This window comes from Triturus cristatus, chromosome 5_2 (assembly GCF_964204655.1).
Source record: "Triturus cristatus chromosome 5_2, aTriCri1.1, whole genome shotgun sequence".
In the NCBI taxonomy this organism is placed as follows: Eukaryota; Metazoa; Chordata; class Amphibia; order Caudata; family Salamandridae; genus Triturus; species Triturus cristatus.
In genome coordinates this window covers 932553556-932569834 of record NC_140588.1, presented here as the reverse complement: position 1 = coordinate 932569834, position 16279 = coordinate 932553556, and the positions used below count along the sequence as shown (strand labels likewise).

Genomic DNA, 16279 nt, shown 5'->3' with positions numbered 1-16279 from the left:
CAGGATAAGATATATTGGATTATCAAACAACCTCCATGGATGAGTAAATGTTTAGTGGTACCTCAGTTCCTTTTAGGTGCAATCGGAGGTTTGCTCATCCTACCTCGGACTAGCCATGACATTATTTGCAGGCCTCCATCCTAGCAGCAGGGGCCTTGCCTAGTCAGTAAAATGGGGGAGGGGTGGCATAGAAATTAGCAATACAGTTTCACTTTAAATTCACTTTGTATCAACATGTTATGTTAGCAATTTACATATTTGGATATACAGGGAAACGCATGTTTTATATTACTGAATGCTTTTTTAAGGGTTGTGTGATAGAAGCACGCATGGTTAAACTACACGTGCCTGTGCCAAGCAGCCCAAACCACTAATGTGTCTTAACCACGCATTCCTTTACCAAGCATGCCTTTACCATGAAATTTTGTTGTGTAGGCATGAATGTTAAAGGGGTATGCGTGGCTAAGGTCCCCACTTCCCCGCCCCAGCGCTGTCCCTTAAACTACCCCACCTCTTTCCACTGCCCTAAAACTTATCCCGTCTCTCCAGCCCTAAAAACTACGCCATCTAATCATTCCTCTCCCACTGCTCTAAGGCCTTAAGCCCTGCCACTTTCTTGTACACTACCCCGCCCCCCATCACTGTCCCTTAAACTACCCCACCCCTTCCACTGCCCTAAAACCTACCCCAACCCCCTGCCCGAAACACTAACCCAACTACCCATTCCCTTCCCACTGCCCTAAGGCCTAAAACCCTGCCCCATAAGTTACACTGCCCCGCCCCCCCACTTCCATCTTCCAGCAGCTAGACCGCGCACTGCTACGGCATATGCGTGGTTAAGGCAAGCACGGTCGAGCTTGCATAGTCAGAGCACACGTGGTTCAGACCGCAGTGTTCTCACTGTTTCCCTTTTTTCAAGGCTACTCTTTCTTATTTATGGGTGTGGCCAATTTAGGATTTCTCCTAAACAGCATCACAACTGATTCCTTGAGCCTCGTTATATATTTTTAAGTAATTAAGTGAGACGAATCCATTAGCTCGCAGGGTAGTAACTTCCCTAACTTCAGCCGTGTGTGGATGACTTAAATTTGAGTTTCAGGGTTTGAGGACAAGCGGGACAGAAGAACAAAAATAGGTTGAATACAAACTTGACTATCTTTGAAGGCACCAGTTAATTCAAAAGTAATACATCCCTTCATTTAGGACAACAAAGTCACATTTTGTTTCTGTAAAATATAAATTGTGAGTTAAATTGATCAAATCTGATGTTACACCAGTGTTATCTAATACGAGTGAGTAAATTTTCTCCAAGGAGTGGATTTTGAGTGCTCTAGGACTGGGTTCTCTGCAAGCTAGTGGATATCTACAAACCTTTGGCAGACACCTTTCAACCCAGGGTATGGCTGGAGACTCACCACTGTGAAGGGCATAGGTATATCTGTGTCCAGGATGAAAATGGAGAGGGGAGACAAACACAATTGGTGAGGACAAAGGAAAATGGGGTTCATTGAAAAACATATTTTTATGAAGAAAAAATAATTACAAAGTCATTAAGTGCATTTGCACCTGGAAAACACATTTATGCATGCGTCAATTTACACCTGTTAAATTTACTAAATTCAAAAATGGCTGATGCAGTTACTTCTGCAATTCTAAAAAGATTACAAAATTATTACAAATTTACTCTGAATATAGTTTCATGTCTACTGTAGTAAATTGCCTTTTTTGTTTTTATAATCCATTCCAACTTTAGTTACTGTTGGGCACCCTTAAAAAGCCCGTTTGGATTGAATATGGTGTTTTATAAAATATATTAAATGCAACAATCTAAATTAACTGGAGATTACACTAGTGTTGTTTATTATTACACCCAGAACAATTCCTGAATAAAGTGACTTTCATGTTTTTTATGATAAACATTTCAACCATCGCCATGAAAATCAAATGCCAGAATGTGCATTTTATCCTTGGTTTGACAGCCTTTAGCTGTAACATTGGCCTCTCAAAATTCGGTATTGCACAGCGCCATTTGTAATGTGGGCCTAGCTGGTGGTTTCTTTTCCCAATATGTTTTTAGGATGTGATTCAAAGTATATAGCAGAAGCTATAGCAACTCTTTTACCTTAAATTAATCTAACATACATAACTTGTTTGATAGACACATATTTTATGCAAAACAATGCTGAATTATTTTTTCATTTGTTCATTTTCAGTGTCCGTGGGATATGAATATGAGCCATGTCCTGACTTCATATTGTGGGAGAAAAGGACAGTAACTTTGCAGGGGTTCGAAATGGATGCCTCAAACCTGGGAGGCTGGTCTTTAAGTCAGCATCATATCCTGAATCCACAAAGCGGTAAGTGTTGCGGCGGAGTTAGGGATGCTCTGCAGTTTCAGGGGTTGCCAAGTGAGGCGCTGTTCACATATAAAAGACATCTTACAAAGTTTTGCATCAGGACAAAAATTGGTGGAGACTGCACTATTTTTTCTGTGATTAGATAACAGAAGAGGGAGCTTGTATATTTGTGCCACATTTGTGGTAGAATATATGTCATTAAATGGTGCCATAGAAATTAGATTAGAGCGGATTCAAACACCACCAAATTGAACATCAATGGTCCTACTTCTCCCAACAATCCTGTGTTTGCCCTGAAAATCCCAAGTACCAAGCCATCCCCATGTATCGTGGCACCAAAATATGGAAAGCATATGTAAAGCATGCCACGAGGACGAATCCTACAGTGTCAGTAGTCATGATTATACTTATGTATACTTATGTCTAAAAATGTCAGTCTCATTTTCCCGTGATGCTGCCACAGTGTTCCGTTTGAATAAGACCTAAAAATAGTGTCTTTTTTACTATATTCCCTATTAGACATAGAGAAAGAGACATGCAAGAATAATTTGCTGTTATTTTTTTGTTACACCAGTAAAAAAGTTGGCAACATATGATCTTACTGAGCATTAAAGGTTTTCCTTCCATCTTCACCTGATCATATATTTGGACAAAGAGAACCAACTTCACCAAACTACTTGCACACCTAATCGACCAGGGCAAAATCCTACTCCTCATTTGCCCCACCCTGACAGCAGTTGTAGATGTATTTCTGTTAGTGGAAGGAGTACATGTATTTTCAGGGTGGGAATGGGAAGGGAATACCTCCCAAATCGAAGGGGGTCCAGAGAAAGACATTCCTCCATTGAGAAACATGTTTCACATATAGAAAAAAATACAAGTATGCTGCAGATTGCTTGAAGTATGTTTGATATTCTTTATGAACTCCATGAAAGTTGCCAATTTATGCAATGCAGGGTTGTAAGACTGTGTGTAGATTTCATATTGTTTCAACCAACCGCTTTTCTGGTTTTGCCTGCCGACAGCGCATGTGCAGTCGCAGCAAGAGGTATGGTTTACAATAAAGGGCTTGGAATCCACCAAATGCTTACCATTTTTTGGCTTCATTATCACTCTTCTTTGTTGCCTCATAATTGACCAGCATGTGCCTGCCGGCATTTCCTTTTCTTTCTCTGGAGCATGGACCAAGCACAGATTGATTTGTTGTGATTACTAGTCAACTGCTGCTCTTGCTGTGATTGAGCTACTATTTCTTCTTCCCCTCCCTTTCCACATCCCCTTCTCCGTGGTTCTTATTTCCACTCCCACCCACTCATTCTCTGCGTTGCTGCCCCCTTTACCCCACCCGCTCCCCATCATCACTGATCCTATTCCACCAACCCTTCCCATGTGCTTGCTTGCTCACCAGGACATTAAAAAAGCGCTGTGAATCAGCACCGGCACTGGCCACGTCATAGCGATTTTTTTCTATCTTTACTTTCAGCCAAGCGGCACAGCCATGCTTCTGACCTAGGCGAAACCTATTAGATTTATTCATGATTGTTTAATCAGGCATAGAGGCAGGAAACTCAGCATGAAAGTTGACGTGCCTTAAAAATCCAGTGAGGGTTTATCCTCAGGTCACAAATTTAAAAAAATGTTACACCTCTTGTAGATTGAAATCAAGGACATTCATGAATTAAACAAAACATGTGATCTATTGGGGCCTTCTCGAACAATTGACCTAGTTGTTCCATAATAGAAAATGTGGTTCTGTTGGGTATTACATTTGGGGTCGAGCTTCTTTCTACTAGTCAATCCATTTCACATTGGGTTAAGGTCTTTACTAAATTACGAAATTCGTTTTGCTGTTTACCTAATGATATTCAACAGAGCTTTGAGGCATACCAGTGCTGGAGGAGGAAGGAACGGGGGCACTGTCTGGACGATAAAGAGTCCTGATCAAGGAGATCGAGAGGGGACGAAGGAGTTAACAATAGCAGTCAAGGTCTACAACTGAAAATGTAGCCATAAATATAGGCACTAAAGAGCCCTGTCTACACTATATGTCTCAGGAGGAGCAGGTGTATTATCTCTATATTACCAGAAATGGCTGTCCAGAGCATGCAGAAGGCCTGAGTCACAAAGATGTTGTCGTGCTCATGGCTAGCCAAGAGTACTCCTGCCTTACTCCTGGAATTTAGTAAATTAGGAAAAGTACAGAAGCATGTCACACCTACTCATAACAAAATAAATTGTGAATCGGGCCCAAAGATTTTGTTTCAGACTGTAAAGCACTTTCTCACTTCATTGTTGTGTGCTAATTGTTCAGTTCTAAACAAGGAACACATAGTTGCGCATCCTTTAAAGACCATTAAAGTGAGTACCATTGATTTGGGCCACAGCATATGGGGACCAGGCGTCCCGAATTAGACTGGCCAGTCCCGGGGTTCCGAGGACTGTCCCAGCATCACAACACTTTTTACAAAAACAAATGCACGTCCCGATTTTGAGGTCACACACATTTATCACTGTGCTGTGAAGGCTCACGTGCACACCAGCACTCTCATCACAGCAGGGACCTAGTTCACTTGTTTAAAAGAGTCTCCTGATGTGTTGCCTGACCTCATTCAGGCAGCACAGCAGGATGTAATGAGGGGTGAGTCCAGAGCCCATGCCCCAAGGCCGGGATCACAAACCTGTCCTTGGAAAACACCCCAGCATGGCGGAGGAGGAAGTCCTACAGAGACAACATATATACATATATGTATACATAGACAGACAGACAGACAGATAGATAGATAGATAGATAGATAGATAGATAGATAGATAGATAGATAGATAGATAGATAGATAGATAGATAGATAGATAGATAGATAGATAGATAGATAGATAGATAGATAGATAGATAGATAGATAGATAGATAGATAGATAGATAGATAGATAGATCTAGACAGACAGACAGACAGACAGACAGACAGATAGATAGATAGACAGACAGACAGACAGACAGACAGACAGACAGATAGATAGATCTAAAGAGACAGACAGACAGACAGACAGACAGACAGACAGATAGATAGATAGATAGATAGATAGATAGATAGATAGATAGATAGATAGATAGATAGATAGATAGATAGATAGATCTAGACAGACAGACAGACAGACAGACAGACAGACAGACAGACAGACAGACAGACAGATAGATAGATAGATAGATAGATAGACAGACAGACAGACAGACAGACAGACAGACAGACAGACAGACAGACAGATAGATAGATAGATAGATAGACAGATAGATCTAGACAGACAGACAGACAGACAGACAGACAGACAGACAGACAGATAGACAGATAGATAGATAGATAGATAGATAGATAGATAGATAGATAGATAGATAGATAGATAGATAGATAGATAGATAGATAGATAGATAGATAGATCTAGACAGACAGACAGACAGACAGACAGACAGACAGACAGATAGATAGATAGATAGATAGATAGAGACAGATAGATAGATAGATAGATAGATAGATAGATAGATAGATAGATAGATAGATAGATAGATAGATAGATAGATAGATAGATAGATAGATCTAGACAGACAGACAGACGGATAGATAGATAGATAGATAGACAGACAGACAGACGGATAGATAGATAGATAGATAGATAGATAGATAGATAGATAGATAGATAGATAGATAGATAGATAGATAGATAGATAGATAGATAGATAGATAGATAGATAGATATGTCAACGTGTGTCCCGTTTTTTGTTGTTCTGAAAATCTGGTCACCTTTTACAGCAACACCTTTTGCATCTCTTATAAGAGCAGAAGTGCGGTATGAAGCAATATATAATAAATAGCTGAGGTATTTTAATCTTTATTCCATGTTTAGAGTATGTGCTTCAGATTTTGCTCCAACAAGAAAGAATCAAGCCTCGAAATAAACTTTTCTGTGTGCCAATACAGGAATGGAAGCTGAAAACCACATTGTGGTGAGCTTGTAACCTCTTATTTATTTCACACAGGCAAATAATTGAAGCTTAAAGACAAAGCGCTGCTTTAATGGATTGTCTGGCTCTGTAAATGCTGTGCAAGACTCGCTCCCATTTCAAGTTTGAAAGGGCTTCTCAAATCTCCCATCGATACAACAATCAATATATGCTCAGAGTGAAATACAGAAATATATTGGAACCGCATAGGGCAATTCATGGGTTTCTAGGCGGCTGCATGCTTTAGAGAACTGTGCGCCTGAAAATAAATGCATTTAAAGCCACTTTCAGTGCGCCATCTACTGTATGATCCTGATCGACATGGAGTTCAACCAGCGGAGTGAAAACCTGAATTGTGTTCTGAGAGCAGACTGGAGGAGAACGCTGAACCCGGAAGTAGGGTTTCTACATCGTGGAGGAGTGTGGCTCAATGGTTAGAGCGGCAGACCCTGAAGCAGAGTTCTGGCCAGGGACCAGGGTTCGATTCCCGCCTCGGCGGGGCTCGGGCTCAATTTCCTCGGACCTGTCTATTCTCACCTCGGTGCCTATTCTAATCACGGGCCCCACGCTGCAACTCTGGGCAATAGCTTGCTTAACCTCCACACCGGCCCCTACAGCGCTAAGGATGCCTGGCTTCACCCTGGGGGTGCCCAGGAGTGAACACTTCACAGGGAAAGCCAGGAGGGGTTCCACAGCGGTATGAGTATCAGCGCCAGGAAACCGCAAAGGCGACACCGCAAGGTGGCCATCTGGTGACAGTGCGCTCTATAAGTACCTTGACATTTACATTTACATTTAGAAAACGTTACTTTTTGAACAAAAGACTCTAACTCTTAATACAATGCTTGCCTTCAGGAAGAGTGGTTCGCCCCGCCCTCTTGCATGCTCACTACCTTTGTCTCTCCCTCTTCGTCCACTTTTCTTCACCTCCTCTCCCACTTCCTCTCCCTTTTTCCTGCCCCTCACTCCCGATAGGTGCTTCTCTCGTGCTCCTCCCTCACTCTTTCTCTCCTTCTATCTTTTTCTCCTTCTGCTCACTCCCCTCTCTTTTTCTGGCCACCAAATGCCGTCAATTGTGACATCATCTGACATCAATCAGCGCGAACAGCACCATTCAGTGTGCCAGAAGGCGCAGCTGCTTGCTTGAGTTGATTTTGCTATCTCTCGAGTGGATTTTCTACTCGGGGGGCAGCCTTCTGACTACTAACAGTCACGATCGCCCGCGTTGGAAAAATCTCAACGGATGTCCTCCTAGTGACCTTAAATCGCTCATGGGAACGCCACATCTCGCTCACCGTCATCAACTTACCGTTATGGCGCGCAGGCGTGAAAAAAATCAGCCATGCAGTTGTTCACTTGTATTCTAAAAGTTTTAGGTACGGCTCTTTTATGCCCTGTTTTGGACTTAAGCTGGCAATTATTCCATTCACAAATATGCCGGGGATACTGGAAGTGACCTTGCACGCTGTTATGATGTTACAGGAAGTGATGCCATGTGACATTTGCTCTTGATGACAACATAGGAAGTGAAATCACACATGTAAAAAAAACAGAGGCTTTAAATATAAATGAAAAATTGCTAAGGCAGAGTCCGAGTCTATTTTATTCCCCACACATTTACCAACCAGCCACCATAAAGTGCTGAAATAACATTGCAAAGTTCCCTCAGGTATACTTTGAGGGAAAGCATGGGAAGTAGCAGTTCAATGACAGGAGCAGAAGTTCAAGCTACACCCCCCTCGCGGGCAGTCCAAGCTCCCCTACCGATTCCGAATTTAGGGCCATCCAATTGGGCAGAACTGAATTGAACTGAACTGAATTGGCATCCACCAACAGCAGAAAAAACATCATACCACGGGCTCCAGCTGACGTATAGGGCCATAAACAATAGTAGCAAACTGCCTTTAGTACCCAGAAATCTATGGAAAAAGACAAATAATTTCCATTGGTCACCTTGTCCAAGTCTGGAAAAGCAGAAATCAGGGGCCTGTAAAACGTGTTGCCACTACACAAACGGAAAAACACCTATGACTCGATTATCAAATGAGCACTGCAACTAATGTGTGAGAATAATGACAGCGTTAACTAGACTAGAATACATTTTGGTAGTTTTCCTCGTATTTCTATTTGCTGGTATTTTTAGCTGGAAAAGACATGCCCATTTTCTCTTTCCATTTCTGGGCAGCAGCTCCTCAAGTCCTTTTGGTGGGATCACTCTCCCTGATGTCTTTGTGAGGCCTGGATGGTGTGCATAGGCAGCGGGTAGAATAAGGCGAGGGCTAGATGAGTCCTGAAAGAGGAGTCTACTGAGGGTTTTGGCCAGGAATCTGAGACCTGACAGTGCGGTAGGGCTGTCTCTACCTGTGATCGACCGTATGACATTGTCCAAGTCTACTGTTAGACCTGCCATCCTTGGCATGGATTCCCCCTAATGTTTTGCCTTCGGACCTCCTGTTTTTGCTGACTACGTTTTTGCTGGCCTGCTAACACGCTTGTGCTCTTTCCCTAAAACATGGTAACTTTGGCTTAAACCTGATTGCCATATTTAATTTACTTGTAAGTTCCTTGTAAAGGCACACAACATGTGCCCATGGCCTCTAAATCTACATTAAATGCTACTAGTGGGCCAGAGCAGTCAGACTTAACTTAAGAGGCAATGTATAAAGTAGTTGTGCAAAACTTGAAACAGAAACACATTGAAAACACCACACAGAAAGTTCCCACACCAGGTTATAAAAATAAAGCAACATGTAATAAATAAAACAAGACCAAAATGACAGGAATCCAATCAGTAGAACCAGAGATATGATTATTTAAAGAATACATTGTAAAATGGCACCTGCAAAAAGACAGTCCCAACCGCGGATATCTGGTCGTAGACCAGTTAAAAGTCAAAAGTTCAGGCCAACTGCAATAAAGCGCGGTCATTTACAGTCCTACATAAGGCCAGCTAAAGTTTTACCTTCTCAAGTTTTGTGTCATGAGTCCTGTTTGCAGGAAGGAAGTTCTCAGGGAGCAAGGCTAGCGTCACAGGCGATGATCAGTGTGGTGCAAAAACCAGGCCAGGCGTTGTGGACGGCTGTGCTGGAGCCTTGCGGTGGCGATCCATATGGGCGGACAAAGCTTGCTGTGTGAAGAGACAAACTTGCAGTGGCTCCTGTTGATTTCCGGCATGAGCTGCGCAGTTTCGGTGTGAATGGGCCCGTTCGTAGTCATGAAGAGCCGAAAAACTTGACATTAAGAGCTCGAGAACCACACCAAGGGCCCAGGACCATAAAGGTGCCTCTTGGGGGTCAGGAACTTGTTGAAGACTGGTCTAGGAGCTATCGGGAGCCTCATGTCTCTGAGGCTCAGATCAGGAGTCCAGCAGACTAGCACTTTAAGTGACTCTGGAGTCTGGGTTCAAGATGGGCTCCAGGTACAATTCTTCCTCCCCAGGCAAGATGTCTGCAGGCAGCTGGTCAGCACAGCAAGGCAATAGTACTTCACAGTGGTAGTCCTTTCTGCAACACAGAAGTCCTTCCTCCTGGCAGAGTATCCACAGGTCCAGAAGCGTACTGACGTGGTGGTGCCTGAGGTCCAGTATTTATGCTCTTTGGTGCCTTTGAATTGGGGGACATTTCAAAGACATGACTTTGAAGTGCACAGATGCCTTCCCTTCCTGCCCTGGCTCCAGACTCACTACTGGGAGTATGCAGTCCTTTTTGTGTGGACAGGACACAGCCTAATCAGGTGTAAGTGACACTGTACCCAGCAACTCCCTCCCATCTTGCCAGAGATGGCCCATTGAGATGCAGCTAAGCTTCCATTGTGTGTGGCTGTCCAGGAGGAATACACAAAGCCCAACTGCCATCTACACTCAGTCATGTAATCAGCAACAGGCGCTGGAACCAAATGGCTACAGCAAGAAAATACCACCTTTGTAAAAGTGGCATTCTCAGAATTGTAAATTAAAATCTGACTTCGCCATAAATTAGGATTTGAAATTAGGATTCCAGAGACACCAAAACAATTTGGAAATTACAGTTATAAAATGTAATACGGTAATCCCAATGTTATTGTATGGGAGCTATTAGGCCTTGCAGCAATAAAAAACGAATTTAAGAGTTTTTCACTACCAGAACATGTAAAACTGAAAAGTACATGTCATGCCTTTTAAATACATTGCACACTATCCTCTGGGTTGTTCAGGGCCTACCTTAGGGGTGACTTATATTTATAAACAAGGAGGTTTTGTGCCTCTCAAAAGGTTTATTTTGCCAGGTGGAAATGGCAGTGTACACTACACACACAACCCGGTATTGGCAGACCTGAGACATGGTTAGAGGGCTACTCGAATGGGTGGCACAAACAGTGCTGCTTGCCCACTATCAGCATTTAATTTACAGACCCTGGGAATATGTAGTGCACTTTACTGGGGACTAAATTAAATATGCCAATTGTGTATAAGCCAACATTAACATGTTTAGGGGAGAGAGCACATACACTTTAGCACTGTTTAGCAGTGGTAACGTACGCAGAGTCCTAATGCCAGCAAAAATGAGCTCAGAACAGTGGAGGAAGAAGGAAGAAGGCAAAAATTTGGGGGGAAGAGCACCCTAAAGCTGTAAGGTCTAACACATCCATTGTGGTCTCAGACTTAAGGTTGCAAGGGCAGTGCCAGTGGTGCCAAAGGGTAATCCACTGGCATCAACTGCTGCCCCTGGTGACTTCAGTCAATGGGGTATTCGGGCTTTTTTCTGCCAACACTGGGCTTTCCCCAACCACAAAGCAGTTGCTGTATTCGTCTTTTTTCTTTAAAGAGTTAGCGCTCCTTTGAGTAAATTCTGCATTGAAGAATTTTTGGCATCCCTCAAATTTGTGGCAGTGAACAAGGAAGCGTGTCTGGTTTTTGTCAAGACCCAAACCATATCATTGAGAAATCTACTTTCCAGGTCTCTCTGTGTCGCCATTATTCATTCTCCAGTCATTGGTTAGTGAGAATATATTTAGTTATTACTTGTTTTTGTTTGTTTATTAACTCCTTAGTAATACTCATCTTATCTAATGTTCTTATTTCAACTTTTCAGGATGTTGTGTATTTTTGTTTAGCTTATTTTCAAAGCATATCTAGATATCTGGATAATTGTTGTTCCACTAGGAAGAGTGCATCTCACTGATTTGAGTGGTCTTCTTCAGCATCTATTTGAGTAGTTATATGGTTTTGTTCAATTTGTGGGGCTTTGTACTGAAACAATCGTTTTTTTCTGAGGTCTTCTGTGTCAACCAATGATGGTTGCCACTGTACAGCTCAACAAATGTTAATGGGGTCATTCAAATGTTTTTTTCTAGAAAATTAAACAATTGCCACTGCTTACTTTATGTTGTGGTTGATACGCACCCCTAAAATTAACTGGCTAAAGAGTCAGGTTGGCCAAGGCCTAGCCGTTCGCCACGGTCAAGAGTTTTTTACTGACAATTCGTTTTTTTCTGTGAGTCAAAATCTGCCCACAGGTTAAAGCCTGACGCTGCGGTCGAGCAGAGCTCTCCAGGGATTGCTATGTCAATGGTCCTTTCCCGATGGAGCTCTAAAGTTGCTGCTAAAAGCTGTAACTAGAACAAACCTGAAAACCACAGTGATCGAAGTCTAGTCTTCATCAGGCACACATTGGCGCCTTTTCCCATTTTTGAACTTCGACATTTTCCGTGAGGATGAAATCTGGCAATGGAGCAATGTGTCAGGACCTGGATGTTTCTTCATCAGATTTCAACATGGAACCGCTAGCTTCCCTATAACCAAGGTTTCCAGGGCACTATGAGAGAAAGGTGCGCTGGAAGAATAGTGGCACAGGAAAACGGGCGTCAAAATAAGGAAGCAATGGAAACAAAGGGGCATATTTACAAGAAACTGGTGAAGCATGGTGTTACGCCACACTCATGACAGTTTCAAAATGCAGAATTTCGCCGTATTTACAAGAATGCAGCGCACTCCTGCGTTTCCCCTAGTGCTGGTGCTAAGGAAGCTACCTAGTACCCGCGCAGGCACCTTAGCACCATTTTGCTAGGGTGCTTAGGTTGTAAGGGTGATTGTGTATGTGCAGGAAGGGACACCTTCCTGCATATAAACAATCTTTACAGGCGATTTGCTGTTTCTATGTATGTTGCAGAATGCAGCACACATGGAAAGAGCAAAATACGAGGAGAAATGAAACATTTCTTCTTGTATCGCATGCTTAAGACCAGGTATTCTCTGGTGGTATTTTTTGCGATGCCCCATACCTTGTAAATATGGGGCAGAGTCAAAAAGCATTGAGTGTTGTGGTGGAACGCCCTCTGCAACACCCATTGCCCGTGCCACCCGACCCTAAGTGCTGCGTGAATAGGGGCATTATTTACAAGGGGGCGTGAAGCTACATTAAGTGACCTAACAATGCCTTGTAAATAAGGCGAAGGCCTTAATGCCTTAAGAGCGTCAGAAAAGTGACGTTCTGGTGGCGTTAACTCCTTGTAAATATGCCCCATACAGTGCCCTGATACTCTCGTCATTCCTGCCCTGCTGCTTTGGGTTCAACTTTCAATTTCTAACAGACAGATTTCATTTTCTAAATTACTCTGTGTATGTCTGCTGTTTTTAGGTCTCGCTGAGACAGCGAAAGCTGTCTCTTAGAGACATTTTGTAAGTAGGTTTTTGAAAGTGCTTCCCCTGGCATAGAGCTACAGTGCACGAGGCGTGCACGCGCACAAAGCAGCCATATGGCCTTACGTCGTTCTCCCTCGTAGCCCCTCTCCGCCCCCTTCCCTGCTGCTATTTCACACCAGTTTATCAGTACTCCCGCTTCTCTCCCCCACGCCCCCACCATCGCTTCTCGAGCGTCCAATGCTTATTCATTCTCCCCGCCCCCCATCGCGTTTCGCGCAGCCAAAGCTTGTTTTTTTTCTCGCCTATGCGTGCATGGAGTTTCGCTGTTCTTAATTTCATTTTGGTTTATTCAGATGCCTTTCTTCGCATAGCATTCTCCGTTTCGAAAGTACATATTAGTTTTGTCTATGGGTATTATGTAGCGTTCGCACTTGCCTTGCCAAGGAATGTGTTGAGTCAGAACTCTTTTTTCGACCTCTTCCTAAATAGCGCGTTCATACAGACATGTTTGCATTTAAACAAGAAAACTCGCCAGAGATTGCAGTCGGGTGAAGCAGCGCAGCCATAGACCACATGAGTCAGTTAAATGTGAAAGACTGCTTTAAAGAAACTGCTGCAACAACTTCAGAGAACCCTTGGTAGTATGCTTTGCAAACTAGCATTAACGCCGTTCTCACTAGACATTACACTACGTAGCCTCAGCGTGGGCATGAACACGGTGTACAGCGACTACACCTCCTTCGAGAGCTACCTGCGGCGGAGGCTGCATCTCATCCGAGGTGAGTGGGGGGCGACAAACTCCTCTCTGTTGGCTAACCCATGCGTGACCCCTTCTTGATGACCTAATGCGTTCTGTGGAATAAAAGGTGCGACACTTTTATTCTTCCCTCTCATGCGGCCAGAAAACTCTGCAGATATTTATGATATAAAACTTACCCAGTGTGAAAGTGACTTAAAAGACGAGGTTTTCAGAAATCTAACGCAACTTTTTATTCTAGCACAGAAGAGGGTAAAAATTGTATAAATAAGGCTTTTGCTACCAACACATGCTTAATGAAATTTCACCTAGGCTCCGGTGACCATGAAGACGGTGGCTGCTAAGTGAGTGCTTGCCTCCGTCCAGTTCCCACATACAAACACCGAAATGTCACCACGTCGGGTAATATATATTGCTCCTTTGTGGACGGGATCAGCAGAGAGGCCAGGACCTGACGGAGCATGGAACCATAACTCACCCTCCGCCCCTTCTCTCCCCACTCACCCCTGCCCCTGAATTTGAATTTTTGCGGGAACGCGGCACTCGCTTTGTGACTTTTTTTCTTGAAGTGCTTTTTTCTACAATGCTGCGAACTGTTCTGTTTGGGATGTAACTCTGAAATTAGCAGAACCAGATTGAAAACTGGTCTGAGCATTCGAGGTATGACAGCAAAGCTGCGTAACCAAATATACTTTTAAAAGTCATGGACTCTTTTAGTAAAAGAAACTGAAACAAAAATAATAAATCTTCATTTCGAAATGGGCTCAAAAAAGTCTTTATTGAGACATTTAGTTTTCGGGTTATGGGTTTGGCAAAAACATGCATGCTATTGCCAGGACAAACAATATCGTGGTAACATTTCTGTGTGTGTTTTACTTTATTTGTATCCTGAAAGATGTTTTTAGCCTTCGCCAAGACCTTTTGTTTTTACTAGAATTATACAATGTACTTACAGAGGATTTCAGCAAGCCTCTTCATCCGTTGATCTGTTGTGTGTCCTTTACATTTTCTTCCTCCTGTTACTGCATACAGCAAGGAACTCTTGTTAAGCCCACTTCAGTCATTGGATATTTTCACTGTGAGTGATGGCGTTCCTCTCTTTCACAATAAGCACGTCCACACACCATGTAGGTCCCTCCATTGCCAAGGCCTTCCATGGCAATGTGTGCTTTTTGAGACCAAGAACAATTGTGGGTTTAGATGATGTTTATTTATTTTTATATATTGTAGAGGCCCTGGCAGATACCCCTCGAATACATTTTTACAAAAGTCCAGCAAAACAAATCAAGCCTGATCTAAGCCCAAAGGGTGGAACTTGAATGCCAGACCTATTTGCTTTGCAAGTTCTAGTTTTTTATGAAGTACTCTTTGAAATGGCTATTGTTAATACAATCCAGTCAACACGCTGCAAGAGCCCAAGGAAGATTAGATTCTATCTTCATTTTTACCAGGTTGCCTGCGAGGTTATTTAAATAAAGCGAGAAGTATGGTGTGGGTACTCATTAAGTGAGAGGAGATATCCAAGCTATACCTATAATCATTTTTAGGTTTCAACTGAACACTTGCCATGCACGGAGGTGACACATTTTGGCAGAGTTGTCATTACATTAAACCTCTGCTATTAGATTCTCAGTTTACACCACGGCTCGTTTGTGTTCCAGCAAAGCTCTGATATTTCCACCTTTCTGATTATACTGTACTTACCAGAACTCTGTTTCCGGTCGCTGAATATTCAGTCTCTGCATATGCAGATGCTCTGTTATGCCAGCGTAATATTCACTCTAGAGCTCTGCATATGCCAGCACTTTTATCCGACAAGCGTTCTAATTATAACTGAGTTAAGGCTATACAATTCTTACAATTGTACTATTGCACTCTTTCTCACTTTCCGAGGAAGCATTTTATGATTTGTTTTTCTAGTTTTGCTTCTTTTAGGCATGCACTCGGTTTCATAAAATGTTACTGTAAATAAACACAGATTACACTTGTGGTATAGTGCCTGTGTTGCCAACTGATGACCCTTTAAATACTGACTGTTTTCACATAATCACGCTGTTAATTCTTGGACATATCACTTCTTCTCACTGCCTGCCAGTACTCAGGTTTGCCATAATGATGAGCATATAAAAAGCACTAGATTAATGTCTGGACATTTGTTTTTTTCTAATAGATGACCTCTGCAAAGTCTTTTGAGAGTCAAATTAGTATAGGCGCTATTCGCAAAGCATTTACAAGTGTAAGTTTAGTTCACATGTGCAAATCTTGGTTTGGGTTTCATAAAATGATTTACTCTCACAGAGATTTTCATATGACCAAATATACGCCCAGGGCCTAAAAGTGGACAGAAGTGGTACTTTCAAGGCTAGAATGCCCTGTGAGTTTGTGAACTCTCCTAACTTAAGAGCGGATTGCATGGCGAGCACGCACACAGTCACGTGCATCGTGCTGCCATGCAATCCGTTTGGCATCCTACTTCAAAGGGTCCGCTCCCCCGCCTGGACTGGCTCCCCCGCCCCCGTCAAGCGCGCGCGCCACGCTCCGCCGGGCTTGTCTTGT

General features: G+C 42.9%; 1 protein-coding gene across 3 annotated transcripts in view; it reads left to right on the top strand.

Annotated features, from left to right (window-relative positions):
• Positions 1–16279, top strand: part of TENM1 (teneurin transmembrane protein 1) — a 1737496-nt gene that overhangs the window by 1340040 nt on the left and 381177 nt on the right. For all 3 annotated transcript variants that reach the window (XM_085608139.1, XM_085608140.1, XM_085608138.1), the window contains one exon: positions 2214–2357. In XM_085608139.1, the coding sequence (XP_085464265.1) occupies positions 2214–2357 (144 nt within the window). The remainder of the gene's footprint in view (positions 1–2213; positions 2358–16279) is intronic.